Source organism: Tachypleus tridentatus, chromosome 10 (genome assembly GCF_004210375.1).
Source record: "Tachypleus tridentatus isolate NWPU-2018 chromosome 10, ASM421037v1, whole genome shotgun sequence".
Taxonomy (NCBI): domain Eukaryota; kingdom Metazoa; phylum Arthropoda; class Merostomata; order Xiphosura; family Limulidae; genus Tachypleus; species Tachypleus tridentatus.
Window position 1 is genome coordinate 87,626,177 of NC_134834.1, and position 16,831 is coordinate 87,643,007.

Here is a 16,831-nt window from a genome sequence, read left to right on the forward strand (position 1 = left end):
ATCCCATTATTCGTTGGTCAAAGAGTAGCGAAAGAGTTGGAGGTGGGTGGTGATGATTAGCTGCCTTCCCTCTAGTCTTACACTGCTAAATTAGGGACGGCTAATAAGGTCAATTAACCTTATCAAAAGTTGTGTTATAACCATTATTTTATCCAATAACATCGTGGTTATTTTAGAGGAGTAACACAAACAAATGGAAAATTCACAAACAAATTAGTGATAATGCTTACAAACAAATTTGAAATGGTTGAGCATAATAAGAGACTGTAACCATTTGTATGGAATATCGTTTATTGAACAGACTATAAAAAAAATTGTTGTTAAAATTATAAATTGGTTCTCAAGGTTATTAGCTTTATTCCTGTAGAAATAATACTGAATTAAGAAAGAAAACACAGAATCACCTATGCCTGCATTAAACCACTCTATAAGCTATACATGAAAAAGGAAATTGTTTGTTGCATACTGAAAAACAATATTCATAGACTGGTCAATTGATCATTATCTTATATGTTTTCCAAGTTTTATTTTTTCTGTACACGAGAACCATATCCACCAATGAGTTGATTTGCTCTCTGTACATCATCATCAGTCAAGAAAAGTGCGTCCTCAATTCCTATGTTGTCATTGACGAAGTAAAAGTCAGGAGCGTTTGCACAAGGTATAGCTTCTTCTTGGAAGGCACAAGTGAGAGTCAGTTGGTTAAAAACGGTCTGGTTACCACAGAGAAAGCTGTACTGATTAACAATTTGCTCTCCATTATCCAACACCTGGGGAACACATACGTGGAATATCTGGCAATTGTTAGTCGTATCAGCATAATAGCCATGTCCAAGCCCATCACAGTAGAAACCTGTTTTTATACTGCCCACAATGAGCTGCGCGCCGTCTGGCAGTTCAAAAGCAGCTCGTTTTGCCTGCCAGATGGAGAAAAAAAGGTCTTCAGTTTCCAGTGTTAACAACACTATTAATGCAGTCGTTTAAAACTTTTACGTGAATTTGTTTAGTCAAAATCGTATGTTCTCATTCATTTCTGGAATAGAATTACAGTACTCTTTATCTATACGTAGTTTCGTATTAAATAAATATGGGCTACTTTCCAATAAGACAAAGGTAAATCTATAAACAGGTTGAAAAACACAAACAAATCAATTTTTCAAATCGTCATATGAAAACCGAAACAAAATTTAAACTTTCTATAGTATATAAATTGCAAGCTAAGGCACGTATCTGGCACCGAATTACGTTTGATGTGTTAACTTTAAATAAACATATTTCTTAAATAAAAGTAATAGAAACCTGAATGTGTTTGAAGCTTTTGTAGAACTTTGTTTCTTAAAAACTACACTCGTCGACTGACAAGGTGACGATAAACTTAACAGTTAGTAATGTGTTTAACTGGTCACATCGTACAATACTAACAAGCAAATATACGTAATAAAATAATGCTTTCATCATGCACTACACGTTATGGACGTATAAGATTCTCATTCGAGCCTATTTCTTAGTTTGTTTCTTCTTGACTTTGATTTAGAAAGCAATCTCCCATTTACTCCATTAATTATGAGGAATAACTGACATTGTTTAAATCGGGTTAACATCAATACACATAAATGCATCATTTGGTTAACAAGCGTATTTATGTATGTGTTTTTTATAGTATTATAGTAAAGCCATAGCAGCCTACCTGCTGTGTGTACTGATAGCATCTAACCGCTGATTTCACTGTTGGCAATCCGAAAACTTACCGCTGTCCATGTGGAGGGCACGTGCAAGTGACTAAAACACTTACATATTAGTTTTATGAAATACAGTTTGCTACCTCTTGAGGAAAAACACCGTAGAAGACCTAAAAATCTACAACGGAACTTTATTCTTCATTTCTCGAAGTCTCCAGAAACAGTTATCAGAAAAAAACCATCTTTTCATTTCTATCGACATCTTCACTGGTGTTAATAACCCATTCAGCGAGCGGACTGTATGTGTGAATGTATTTTATAACAAAGTCACATCGGGTTATCTACTGTGTCCACAGAAGGGAATAAAACTCCTGATTTTAGGGTTGTAAATCCGTAAACTTAGTGCTATTTCATTATGGGGCACGCAAGCGGCAAGAAGGTGAACTTATGTTCCTGAAGAACCCCGTGGGGTAAAGCTGGAAGGTGTACATATCTGTGACCACTTTCTTCAAACAACTAAAAACCTGCCAAATTTAAAATAAAATTTGCCACCAGAAGCTCAGGAGTAGGTCTGAAGACGTTCAAAACTGGGCTTCGATATCCGTGAGTACAGCATGGATTATGTAAAGTATAACCAGGAAAAATAAAAAATAAAATAATTAAAAACGGTTATTTTGTACACTTTTTTCAAACAGGAAAAGGTCTTAGCATCTAATATACATATATATATATTGAATATGAGTTATTGCTCTTAGTCAACAAAGTTAAGTCGATCGACCGATTAAGTTCAGTTTTTGAGAGTGTCTGAAGAAGTTTCGCTGACTCACCCGTGGTAAGGAAAAGATCACTGCCATTAGCATGGAAGCTGCAAACGAGAATGTATAATAAGTAGTTGTAATAAAATAAGATCGAATGAAGAACACTTTCCACTTTTAACGTTGAGATATTTTGTAAGTCACAGAACAGTACTTGATCTATGAAAATTGTTGTAATATTTGAAAAAGATAGCTATATATTGTTACATATTGTTATCTATATTGTGATGTATATTTTTCACTGTTTTGGTGTTTGTTTGTTTTGCAAAATAATTTGATTGTTTCCTTATTTTATTAAATATGAGATATTAAAAAATACAATAATTAATCTTACCTACGAGTAAAACGCACTTCATCGTTACTAAAGTAATGTACTGTAAATCAACCTGTAAAGAAAAGTGACGACGATTTAGATTAAGTAAACACATTCAGAGGAATGTTAGGTATATATTATTGTAGTTCTTTCTGGTGAAAACAAACCAAATACACAACATAATTATATTCACAAAAGTTTCAAATTCTAACAGCTAATTATTAGATAAAAAGACAGAAACACATACGCATATATAAATTGTAAATAATCTGTTAACTCCACAGGTATAATATCACAACAAACATAATATCTGTAAATATTATAAATCCTGTAACTAAGAGGGTTTTTTTGTTTCAGACGAAAATTTCTGACACCAGGTTGCTAGCCAGCTATTTACTTACCTAATTTCTCTCGTTTTACGCTAGTGGGTATCACTAATTCAGCTGGATAAAATTCGTTCCTTTTATACTCGCTAGATGAAACCCCGAAATAAGGCGGTTTCCATTCTGCCATGAGCCACCTGGAATCAGGTAACCAGATAACGAATCATCATTGGTTGAGAGTTTGAATTGTCTTCACTCCCATCTTATGTTTTTAAATTTATTTAACTGATAACATACAAAAATGTGAATAATCCTATTCGTTCACTGCTACTCTTATTTAGAATTTGTGCTTCTTGGTTCACGTAAACTGTGTTCTCTTTACATTATTTTATTGTTACTCCATTCTGTAAACTCTCCTGATAATTTTTCTGATTAAAATAATATGTTTCTAATCAGTTACCTTCACCATTTTCTATTTCATATGTTTTTTGTAAAAACACTCCGAGTTTAGTTGTTCTTTAAACATGTCTAGTTTTAAAACCTTTTTTATTTCTTAATTTAATGATGTCACTTTTTTTCTCGAAATATATATATTCCCACAAAGCTACTATTGACAGTAACCGTCCCAAAATGTCAACTAACAAACAAGAGGTAACCCATTCCTATTAACTCTTGGTCTGCTCTTGCCTAATCGAACAGTGGAACTTGACAGTACCTGTTTTCGCGCATCTTCGACATGAAAGTGTGGAGCATTAGCGGTAACAAAACACATAAACCGCTGCCTATAGAATTTACAGATTGGCCTTCTCACCGCTGGAAGCTTAGTGTCAGAGAACTATTCTTGTATTTTAACGTATTTGGTTGTTGTTTTATTTGTAACATGTACATAATAACCAAGAAATTTATTATCCAAATTATCACTTAAACGTGTTTCAGAATGTGTTACACGAAACATTGAGAATACCTTTTACCTTTCTTAAAAAAATAATTATTTTATCTGTAGTTTCTGTTAATGTAGAGATAAATATTCCAACTTAATTAGTCAGTTCAGTCGTTATGTTGCTGAGAAGTGTAACTATAATTAATTTATTTGTATCATTCCAAGGATTTTAATAATTTTCCCACAAGGTGCTCAAGAGATGTTTTCTATGTGTTCACGTGACAATAGTTATACTAGTTACGTAATTTTCCTTGAAATAATCTTCTTGTTGACGTCATTCGTTAAAAGAGAAATTACGGTAGCAGTTCGTTTTGAGGCCTGGCATGGCCAAGAGCGTAAGGCGTGCGACTCGTAATCCAAGGGTCGCGGGTTCGGGCCCGCGTCGCGCTAAACATGCTTGCCCTCCCAGCCGTGGGGGTGTATAATGTGACGGTCAATCCCACTATTCGTTGGTAATAGAGCAGCCCAAGAGTTGGCGGTGGGTGGTGATGACTAGCTGCCTTCCCTCTAGTCTTACACTGCTAAATTAGGGATGGCTAGCACAGATAGCCCTCGAGTGGCTTTGTGCGAAATTCCCAAACAAACAAGTTCGTTTTGTTTTTGGTTAAGGAAAAATTGTTGATATGAAATTAAACTCACTAAAAGAAAATGTGGCATTTCGAATTAGTTCAGAATATTAAAACCATGATATCTAACATTACTTAACATTATATATGTAAAAAACGGCTGGTATGGGTGGAGAAAACACTATGTAGAAAAGCGAACAACGTTTCGACCTTCTTCGGTCAACATCAGTGAACATGTTTTAGATAGAACAGAAATTAAAAAGATATATGATTTACTTAATCCACTTGTAAAACTGACTAGTTTTGCATTTTAATAATTATCTGGCTAAGATTCACGAAACGAAAGGCAACAATGTTATGTCGTCATTTTATAACACTGATTAGTATTTCGATATTTTCTAAAACTTTTGGTATTCAGTGATTTGACTAATATATTGAATGAAATGTTACTAATTCTGTTCTAAGAAAATTTACGTTAATATTTACATATTTTCATGTTACTGATATTCACAGCTGATGAAAACCACCATGTATCTGTACATTACCTCTGATAAAAATGAAATAGAAACCCTATTACTAGAGCGCTGTCAAAAGGTGGACTTTCTTCTTCATGACAAACTGGGAGTCTCCTTTCCGATTCGCTTGGGATATAGGGTTATGAGTTATAGGGTTTCTATTTCATTTGTTTAAATCTTCTTGGACAAACGTGTTTTTAGAACATCATGAATATTCATTACCTATGATATAATAACCTGTTGTGGTTTTCTTCTTTTTGTTATATGTTTAACTCTCATGTACCTTTATTCGAAATAAAACTCTTATAAAAGAATAACACTGTTGAATTTGTAGTAATTTATTAAGTATGGTTTTTAGTTGTGGTAGAGAAAAGAGATCATCTGTATGAGATTCTATATAAAAATATGTTTTGTTTTTCATCAATACCTTATTTAAAGAAATAAAATCCAGTCATTGTTTTGTATGACTTAAAAGTATGTAAATTATTCTTATACAGAATATTTTATTGAATAAAACCGCCATAGCTTTCAATTGATAAAAAATGAAAATAAAGACATTTGAAAATTACATATATATTTAAATGAGTTGGTAACTATCTTTACACAAGACCTGATGATACATACAATGGTAGTGTGTTATTAAAGAACTTGTTTGTTTTTTGTGAATTAGACATGGTTCGGCATGGCCAGATGGTTAAGGCACTCGACTCGTACCAAGCATGTTCGCCCTTTCAACCGTGGGGGTATTATATATAGTGACGGTCAATCCCACTATTCGTTGGTAAAAAAGTAGCCCAGAGAGTTGGCGGTCGGTAGTGAAGACTAGCTGTCTTACCTCTAGTCTTACATTATTAAAATAGGGACTACTGGTACAAGTAGTCTTTGTGTAGCTTGGCGCGAAATTCAAACCAAACTTTATACAACGAAATCTACAGTCGTATACTCCGCAGACAGTACATTCAAAATCGCAACCCCACACTTAAAACTCAGATAAACACAATAAGGAATAAAATACGAAACTTAATCAGACAACAGAAACAAGAAAACTGGGACACCTTCTCTTCCGATCTAAATCACTCCTAGAAAACACGTTTAAGACACATCATGAACCAGACATGAACAGATACTTTTATAATACAGTCACAAACTTTATTGATCAAAACAGAAGCATTTTTATACCTAAATTTCCAGTCAACACTATTACACTCCAAGAAAAAACAAAAGACTGGAGCACTCATCAACTGATAAAACATATCACTGTAACAGAAGTCGTAACTGCTATTAACAACACAAAAAACAAAGCCCCTGGAGAAGATGGTATTCCAGCTATCCTCCTAAAACAAGGCACTCAGAGATTATATGAACACCTAACAGCGTTATTTAATCTCTCACTATCAGCTGGATATATCCCCGTTTCTTGGAAGGAAGCAATAATATTAATGTTCCAGAAAGAAGGAAAGCCAGCGAATAAACCAAACAACTACCGCCCGATTAGCTTAACCAGTTGTATTGGCAAAGTATTAGAGAGGATAATTAGTAATCGTCTGTCAGTTTACTTAGAAGAAAATTCAAAATTACCAGAAATTCAAAACGGATTTCGAAAAAAAACCGCCAAACTACAGACCACCTGATTCGACTTACAGAATCAATTACCGACAGCTTCAACAAAAAAGAATGCACTGTAGCTTGCTTTCTCGACATTGAGAAAGCATTTGACACAGTGTGGCATAACGGCTTACGACATAGATTACTTGAAATGGTATTACCCCAGGAAACTATTCGCTGGCTGTCCAACTTCCTGGATAACAGAATGTGTAAAGTAAATGTAAATGGGGCCCACTCAGGGTCCTTTTCACTCGAAGCAGGAGTCCCGCAGGAGGGGTTGTTAGCCCTATATTATTTATCATGTACGTGAGTAATATGCCTCTGTCGGACCTAAATTTAGGTTATGCATCACAGTTCGCTGACGATGTAGCAGTCTGGAAAAGTGCCCTCACTCCGTCAATAGCAACAACGAACCTACAACCAGTCCTGAATAACATCGAAGAATACTGCCAGAAATACAGAATCAAAATCAATATTCCAAAAACCCAAGTCATATTATTCAGCAGACTGAATAAGCTGAAAAAAGATCCACCAAAACTATATATGAATGGATCACTTTTACTGACTGCTACTTCTGCTAAATTTCTAGGTCTAACCTATGATTCAAAATTAACGTGGCTACCACATATTAAAAATGTACTGATACGAATCTGGAAAAGAGCAAACTATGCAAGAAGTCTTTCAGGTAAAATTCAAGGAACATCACCAGACAACATACTTAAAATCTACAAAACGTACATTAGACCAACAATAGAATATGCATCACCTGCCTGGATTAACATAGCACCCACACATGTACAGAAACTTCAACGTATACAAAATTCAGTGCTAACTTCAGCGTATAAAGTACCACGTAGCACCTGAACCACATTCATGCACAAGTATGCAAACATAGACACAATATCTGAAAGACTCTTGCATAATTCTCTAAAATATTTCAATAAGAATTGGCATAAAAATGACTTAATGTGTGATCTCGACAGATATCACGTACATGATGTAAATGGTCCTAAATACCTCTTCCCTTTTAACATATATTTAAGAAATGTAACACAAGCTGGCCACTATGCACTAGACACTTAGTCCTTGTTTCTTTTTATTATTATAATTATTATTTTCTTTTTAATCATTATTATTTTTATTTTTTTCTCTTTTTGAATTATTATTCAAGTATTGATTAATAAAAATTATTCTTACTTTCTTTTTTGTGTGTGTACTACAAGTAGTAGTAGCATTCTCTCAATCGAGAAAAAGGAGAAAAATACAAAAAAATATATATATATACATATGAAAATACAAAAATATATATATATATAAAAAAAATTAAATGAAGAAAAAAAACACTTCTTGTTCGTCCATGCATGGACTGAGCCCTGAAATGGGTCTGAGTATGATGTTATACTTTTACTCTGGCCCAAAGCTTAAAAAAAAAAAAAAAAAAAAAACCTAAAGACAGACGCTATAATCGTTCGGGAGGGAGGAAGAGGTCAAATGTACCTGACCCTCCTGGGTATTTAACAACATCAATACCCAAATACCGACACAGTGAACTCTACTGATACGATGACATGTTATTACTATTTAATGTCTTTAGCTAAAAGTGCTTACACCACAAATCTGTAGTTTGTCATATGCAAACGACAAGTAGTTTAATATTATTTTTATAAACTGCAATTGTTGTAAGTGTTTACCTTGCTTCTGTACTTGTATAAACTTCCATGTTAGGTTTGCAAGTATCATTACTTCACTTGAACAGTTACAAACATAGGTAGTGAAAACTATACATTTAACGATGTGTGTTTAATTTTAAGTTGAATTATATAAAGATTGTTTATTCTAACGTTTGTAGTGTTTGATATTAACAGTGGTTAAAAGTAATTAAAAATTACCAAGAAATCGAAGAAAATATGTGAGATGAAACATTATTGAAGTGTTACAGAAACCTTTGTAATATAGTTTTGTATCAAACACACTATTGCTTTCTAAATACGCTATTGGACATATTCTGTATGTAGAACAAATGTTGTGCACAAGTGCTTCATGATCAAATGTTTTCGATAATGTTTTACACTTCCTGTAACGTGTTAATCTTTGTGTTCTGTTCCATAGCTTCGGTATAAAGTTTAGTGCATAGACACGTGGATTATACACTAAACTTTATACGGAAACTATGGAAAAGAATTTTCCATCCAACAAGTATGCTTTATGAGCCAATGTACCATTTATTGTTTTAAAACAATAACTTACAACAAATATTTCGATATTATCGATCGGTGGGTTTATTCTGCCAGATATGAAAATGATGTTCTCTAGTGCTTCATGTAAAGGAACAGTACCAATTGAATTAGCTACAATTCCATCTACAGAATATTGTCACCATTCCTTTTATCTATATCGTTCTGAATTCTAAGCCTTTTATGTAAATTCTTATTTGAAATAAAATACAAAAAGATAATGTATGAGAAGTGAGTCAGTAGTCTAATGAAACCAAGTAAAGTATGGTGTTATTAATATACAACTGGTAGTGGTAAGGAATGACATTTCGATGATGCTTTATATTCTCGGCGACCTTTTAATTTTTAGGCTACGAATCATAATTTTAGGTTTGTATTCAGATTAGGGTTTACGTTCTGTTTCAGAACTACCGTATCAAGTTTGATGTATAGAACACGTGTCTACCTAGGATACAAGTACTTTAATCCTCGTTACAGTTCAAGACTTTCCAACGAATACACTTTCGATAAATCAGTGTACCATTTCTTACTTTGACATAATAACAGGTTCCAGATATTTTCGTGTCGTAGTTGAATGTGGTTATTTTGTTTGGTTTGGAGTCCAGGTGCTCCGGTACTTAGTCAATAGAGACGCAGTTTCTCAAAGTAGCTAAAATTCCAAACACAGAATGGGCAGTCACATGATTTGTGCTTACACCATTCCCTTTACGAATGTAGTTTTGAATTCGAAGTCTTTTACACGAATTAAAACTAAATATGCATTTTTCGTTTGAAATAAGATTCAAAATGTAATGTAAAATTCAACATGACCTCTTTTAACCTCATAAAGTTTAGTCGAAAAGGTCATGTTGAACTTTTCTTACACAACAAAAATGTTCATTACAGATGAGTTAAATCACTTGATAAAATAAAGAAACGTTTATTTTTGGAAGTTGGTTTATTGAATAAAATGTATATTAAATAAACTCGACATATCTTCCGTGACAAAATACATAGTGAAGCTTGATTAATAAGAAGTTGATTTCGTTATAGCTGCTTTTTATAATTATCTGAAGACAAAATTTATTATATTTAAGTGACTGACACCGTAATAGTGCACGTTGTCAATGAGTGTAGACAGAAGTATCCTACAACCAGGAGTTTCTCTTTTTGTCTCTCTTTTTAACATTTTGAAGAACTTACTAAATAAAACAATCTATATGTATTAAATGCATGTGTTAATTATTGCTGAAATTATTATTTCGATCATTCTTGACGTATCAAGTTTCTATATGCAAATAAAAGCCAAAAACTATGTTGTTTATGAAATAACAAAATTGTTGTCTAAAGGTGGTTTCGCGAACAAGGAAAGAAGTAGTCTAAAGGAGGTTTTATGATTAAACAAAGATGTTGTCTGAAGGTGTTTTCCTGAGTAAACAAAGATGTAGTCCGAAGATGGTTTTATGAGTAAACAAAGATATAGTCTATTAGTCTAAAGGTGTTTTAACTATTAAACATAGATGTAACGTAAAGGTGCTTTGTGGCATAACCAGGTTTCATTCCTCCGGGTCCCTGGGCAATTGCTTTCCCAACCATAGAATGGTTTTTCCTACATTATACCTAAATTAGAGTGATTAGTCACATGGATAGCGGTAGTGGCTTCGAGTAAATCTGACGTTTCTGAAGCACGAAACGTTAAACTATTTGGTTGAGAAATCTCACATCAGAAAATTTTACGATTTGCACCATCAATTAAATCTGCAGTAGAGGTTTCTTAAAGTTACCAGCCTTGGGATCGGCGTAATTTTATTCTCAACAGAATATACTAGTTCATAAGCAGTTTATTTGTAACAGCAATCATTGCATATAAATATATATATTAAAACACCTTTTATATTAGTTCTTTTATAAACATGAAATTTCAATAGTTCACAACTGCAATATTGAATCATGAAATTAATAACTTTAATGATATCAGTTGTTACAAAGTGTGCAAAACTTTCTGTTGTTTACAGCATCAGAGGTGATCATACTAGTTAGATCATAGATGTGTGTGATATCTCTAACATCTTAAATACTTAAATAATATGAGTGTGTTTCTAAGCTTCTCTTACAAACAGTAAAATTCTTTTTTAGCTACATAACTGTTTGCAGGCTTAAAACTACCTACAAATAATAGCTCACAAGTAACTTTGTATCCGAATATTACAACTTGAAAGACAATCAAGAACAAAGATGATATAAGACAGGTCTTAGTAATATATTGATCTTTGACTGTGAAGATTTTTATATGTAATGCATCAAGTATTTACTGTTTTTTTTTGTTTTTACAGTTGAAAATATATCTTGAAAATAAATATTGTTTCATCCTTGAACAGCAATATATTAAATTCACGTGATAAACATTATTGAAGATAATTATTTCTTCTTTATTGTATTGCCCTCTAAAAACAAATAGAAAAAGAAACTTATTTTTTCAACATAATTACTGTTCCTTTCATTATTTCACAAGAAATATAATTCTGTTAACATGCTGTTTAGGTACTTAAGTTTACAAATACAGGTTAGAGTAGGCTGTAGCAAGTGTTAAGTAATAAATCCATTTCATATATCATTATAAAAACTGTACTACTCAGTTACTTTTACCAAATAATCCATAATAACATATCCACTGAAAGTTGGGACAGCGATTATTCTACCATCATGAAGAGAAATATTTATATCAAAACTTGTTAGGAATAAATTTATTTACATGTCCTAACAGAAGACAATATTCCAGAAGATCTCTTGCACATCTGACGAATAAGTATGTTACTAGGGCTATGAAGACAATGTACAATAAAATTCTACTCATGTCTGAATTTTCGTTACAAGATGTGAATATTTATAGGTAGTACTTCAATATACAAAATCCATCAGAAATTGGTCCATTGATGGAAGATGATATCAAAACATCACATAACGACCACTTTCTTCGAAGAGCTGTGGAGGCCTCACAACTGATCAATAACAACAAAATACTTTCGGTAACGCACCTCATTATTTAGATTATGCAAGTGGAATATGTCATAAGGGTAATACTGGAAGTACAACTTCTATATATTAGTGACGCAACTCCAACTTGCTAATCGGTCTGAATCTTTCATAGAGATAAAACCAAGAAGGGACAAATAGCTATAGAACAAAATACGAAACCCTGAGTTAATCTACATTATTTGTGAAGAAGAAAGATGAACTTAGAAGGTTCGGAGTGAACTGCCAGAAGTTTAACAAAACCACTCAGAGGAATACGTACCTACTACTAAAGATTGACTTCAAAGACATGAACTATTATCCCATACAATTAACAATTATTATATTATAAATATTTATAAATTGTTTTACTGTGAATAACCTTCTGAATTTTTTTGTTTAGTTTACTTTTTATTTTTTAGAAATGAAAATCTATATCAAATAATTAATGTTATATTATTAACAGTGTCTATATATTTAGCATTGCACGTAAACTGCCCTACATTTAAATTGATAAAGGAATTTATGCAAAATTCTTTGTCGTTGGAATTGTAGTCATTTTAAACAGTAATATCTCTACACATGAAGCACACGAGTACCTGTATTCTACATTGGGAAGAATAAACACAACGAGAGATGAAATGGAAGTATCTCTAATCTGCTAATACGATGAAGGAACAACTGGTACACTGACTAGTGAAACGTGTTTGTTGAAAAGTTCAATTTGAATTAATGTACTTTTACCTTAGGTATACAAGTGTTTAATATATGAAACTTGATACGGAAGTTCTAGAAGAAAATGCAAAACCTAGTCTGAATATCAACCAAAAATTTTGTACCGTGGTTGAAAATAATAATACATAAATACACAGGATTATTATCGAAAACATTTTTATATGAAACACGTGATTAGAACATTTATTATTTACATACGATATTTCGAATAGTATATTTAGAAAATAATCAGTGTATTTTAGGTAAAGATCTATATTTTGCAAACTTTTGTTCAATTTCACTGATGTTTCACCTCATTATCTATCATAGATGCTCTCTGTAGTTAAAGGGTAAGTGTAGATGCTGGAAAACCTAGATGTTCAGATCACTCTTAGTCTATTTTGTAGCCTTTTGCTTTATAACAAGCAAACAAACTTTCACACATGACCCTTCAAGTTGAATCATGTTTAACAGGTGTTTCAGCATCAGCTTTCAGAAGTAGTATATTAAAATCACAATTAAATGCAGGTTATTAGTATTACAATGCTACACTTTATGTTGAAACAGTCTTGACTGAACTAAAGCATCGTGGTCCAACCCCTTGAAAGTCATGAGTTAAAGTAACATTTATTCTGAAGATTTGGATCGAACAATAGAAAAGTGGACACTGAAATAAGATATTTTTTTAAAATTTAATAGTGCTACAGATTCTGTGTGCGTGTGAGAGAAACTGATACAACACAAAGAAAAACTATAATAAATTTATAAAATTGAAATAACATCTCTGTACTTTTTACCAACTCTAAACTGACTGAACCTAAGGGTATACGCGTAATGTTCTCGAGATCGCTCGTTTAACTCAACCAATCAGCATTGAGGCAGAGGGGATAAAAAATCCAAACTGTCTTTTTAGTCTTAAATTGTGTTTTAATTTGTAACTGTGAAATCCATTTCATATATATATATATATATCTAACCTTTGCAAAAGCGGATGTGTGTCACGTCACACTTTATCACTTTAATAAATGGGAGGAGTTATAAAAGCCCAAACATATTTATCCTGAGAAATAGTTCAGTTACTGTCTGATCATTATCTATTTAGTGACACCTGAAGTCTGAAAATATTACTAAATTTGTAATTAATTGAAATCAAAAGTCGTTTGACAATACGTATCAACTTAATCAACTCCTATCCTCGTGGTGCGTACACTTCCATAAATATATCTTGTACACTGAGTTTCATTCTTTATAATAGTTGTTATTTCATAACTTAGAAGAAACAGATATTTATGAGATTCCTCTTTTATCGATATCAATTTTTGTGATTTTTCATCATTGTTTAATACGGGTTACACGTTACTTGAAGTTGCTGATCCATGATCCTGTGACCATTTTAGTTTGAACAACATAATTTATGGTGTTATTTGATATTAAGATAAACAGAAAAACGTATTGTGTGGAGAACCCTTTAGTGGCGTGAATCTATTTTAAGTATATTTGTCGAGGTTGATGCTGTGAGATTTTTCCATATAAACTTGGACTTTTGAAAAGGTGTTTAAGAAAAAACTTGAAAGTCTGGAAATATAGAGATGTCAAGTTTACATTTAAATTTGAACCATTTAATATAATAAACGTAAGTATACGATACATATATATACAAAAGTAATCTATGAATACAGAATACATGAGGACAAACACTGGAAAATTCACAAACAAATTAGTGATAATGCTTACAAACAAATTTGAAATGGTTGAGCATAATAAGAGACTGTAACCATTTGTATGGAATATCGTTTATTGAACAGACTATACGATGCTAAAAAAATACTGTTGTTAAAAATTATATATTGCTTCTCAGGTTTATTAGCTTTATTCCTGCAGAAATAATACTGAACTAAAAAAGAAAACACAGAATCACTTATGCCTACATTAAACCAAGTTTTCCAAGTTTATTTTTTCTGTACACGGGAACCATATCCACCAATGAGTTGATTTGCTCTCTGTACATCATCATCAGTCAAGAAAAGTGCGTCCTCAATTCCTATGTTGTCATTGACGGAGTAAAAGTCAGGAGCGTTTGCACAAGGTTTAGCTTCTTCTTGGAAGGCACAATTGAGAGTCTGTTGGTTAAAAAACTCTCTGGTTACCACAGAAAAAGCTGTACTGATAAATGGTTTGGTCTCCAGTATCCAACACCTGTTGAACACATACGTGGAAGATCTGGCATTTGCTAGTCAAATCAACATAACAGCCATTTCTAACCCATCACTGTACAAACCTGGTTTTACATCGCCCACAATGAGCTGCGCGCCGTCTGGCAGTTCATAAGCAACTCGTTTTGCCTGCCAGATGGAGAAAAAAAGGTCTTCAGTTTCCAGTGTTAACAACACTATTAATGCAGTCGTTTAAAAACTTTTACGTGAATTTATTTAGTCAAAATCGTATGTTCTCATTCATTTCTGGAATAGAATTACAGTACTCTTTATCTATACGTAGTTTCGTATTAAATAAATATGGGCTACTTTCCAATAAGACAAAGGTAAATCTATAAACAGGTTGAAAAACACAAACAAATCAATTTTTCAAATCGTCATATAAAAACTGAAACAAAATTTAAACTTTCTATAGTATCTAAATTGCAAGCTAAGGCACGTAACTGGCATCGAATTAGGTTTTATGTGTTAACTTTAAATAAACATATTTCTTAAATGAAAGTAACAGAAACCTAAATGTGTTTGAAACTCTTTCAGAACTTTGTTTGTTAAAAACTGCACTCGGAGATTGACAAGATGGTAAACTTAACAGTTAATAGTGTATTTTACTGGTAACACCGTACAATATTAACATTTCTAAAGTAACAACAAACTCGCGTTTGTTTTCAAACGCCCTACATTATGTTTTCATAATGCCCTACACGTGATGTAACTACAAGGTTCTCATGTGAGCCTATTGTTTTTACTCAAAAGACAATCTCCCATTTATTCCATTTATTATGTGGAATAACTGACATTGCATATATGTATATCTTTTTCAAAGCCATAGCACCTTACCTGCTATGTCAACTGATGGAATCTAGCCCCTGATTTCAACGTTGTAAATCCGTAAAGTTATCGCTGTCCCGCCAGAGGACACGTCGAAGTGACTAGAACACTTCTACATGAAATGCAGTTTGCTCCCTGTTACGGAAGATCACGGTAGAAGACCTGTAAATTTACAATCGATTCTTATTCGTCATTTCTCGAAGCCTCCAGAAACAGTAATCAGAAAAAAACAATCTTCTTTATTTCTATCGACATCTTCACTGGTGTTAATAGCCCATTCCGCGAGTAGACTTTATATATAGCTATATATTGTAACATATTGTTATGTGTTTTGTAACATATTGTTATATATTATTATCTGTATTGTTACATGTTGTTATGTTTATTGTTATAGATTATTACATATTATATGTTTCATATATACTTCACTGCTTTGTTTTTTATGTGTTGCAAGATGCTATGATTGTTTTCTTCATACAAAAAAATGTCTTACACACATATTTTATTAAATATGAGATATTAAAAAAATACAACAGTTAATCTCACCTACGAGTAAAACGCACTTCATCGTTACTAAAGTAATGTACTGGAAATCAACCTGTAAAGAAAAGTGACGACGATTTGGATTAAGTAAACACATTCAAAGAAATGTTAGGTATATATTATTGTAGTTCTTTCTGGTGAAAACAAACCAAATACATAGTATAATTATATTCAGAGAAGCTTGAAATTCTAACAGCTAATTATTAGATAAAAAGACACAAACACATATGTTTATATAAATTTTAATGAATCTGTTAACTCCACATGTATAATATCGCAACAAGCATAATATCCGTACATTTTATGAATCCTGTAACTGAGGGGGTTCGTTGCTTCAAACGAAAATCTCTGACGCCAGGTGGCAAGCCAGCTATTTACCAACCTAATTTCTCTACTTTTTCTTGTTATGGGGTATCCACTAATTCAGCTGGATAAAGTTCGTTTCCTTTTTACTCTCGAGAAAAAACCACTAGATCAACCGGTTTCCTTGTTGCCATAAGCCACTTGAATAAGGTCACTAGATAACGAATCATCATTCGTTGAGAGCTTGAA

General features: G+C 32.6%; 1 protein-coding gene across 2 annotated transcripts; it reads right to left on the reverse strand.

The window, feature by feature from the left end:
• Positions 1 to 383: 383 nt before the first annotated feature.
• LOC143228137 (uncharacterized) lies at positions 384 to 16,330 on the reverse strand. 2 transcript variants are annotated; one of them, XM_076459453.1, is made up of 4 exons: positions 3,209 to 3,243; positions 2,829 to 2,880; positions 2,507 to 2,544; positions 386 to 917 (listed from the first exon to the last, which is right to left on the reverse strand). In XM_076459453.1, the coding sequence occupies exons 2-4, from the start codon at positions 2,848 to 2,850 to the stop codon at positions 525 to 527; spliced, it is 453 nt and encodes a 150-aa protein (XP_076315568.1). In that variant the 5' UTR covers positions 2,851 to 2,880; positions 3,209 to 3,243; the 3' UTR covers positions 386 to 524. The 2 variants fall into 2 exon arrangements, with proteins under 2 accessions (XP_076315569.1, XP_076315568.1); XM_076459454.1 differs by lacking the exons at positions 2,829 to 2,880; positions 3,209 to 3,243 and adding an exon at positions 16,283 to 16,330 and having other exon boundaries at positions 384 to 917.
• Positions 16,331 to 16,831: the final 501 nt, after the last annotated feature.

Excerpts from the sequence above, each read along its gene's own strand:
- LOC143228137 (XM_076459454.1), bottom strand. The coding sequence starts at position 16,304 with ATGAAGTGCGTTTTACTCGTAG. Across the intron at positions 2,545-16,282 it reads GAAGTGCGTTTTACTCGTAG|CTTCCATGCTAATGGCAGTG; the intron begins GTGAGATTAACT and ends TCTCGTTTGCAG. Across the intron at positions 918-2,506 it reads TGATCTTTTCCTTACCACGG|GCAAAACGAGCTGCTTTTGA; the intron begins GTGAGTCAGCGA and ends TCCATCTGGCAG.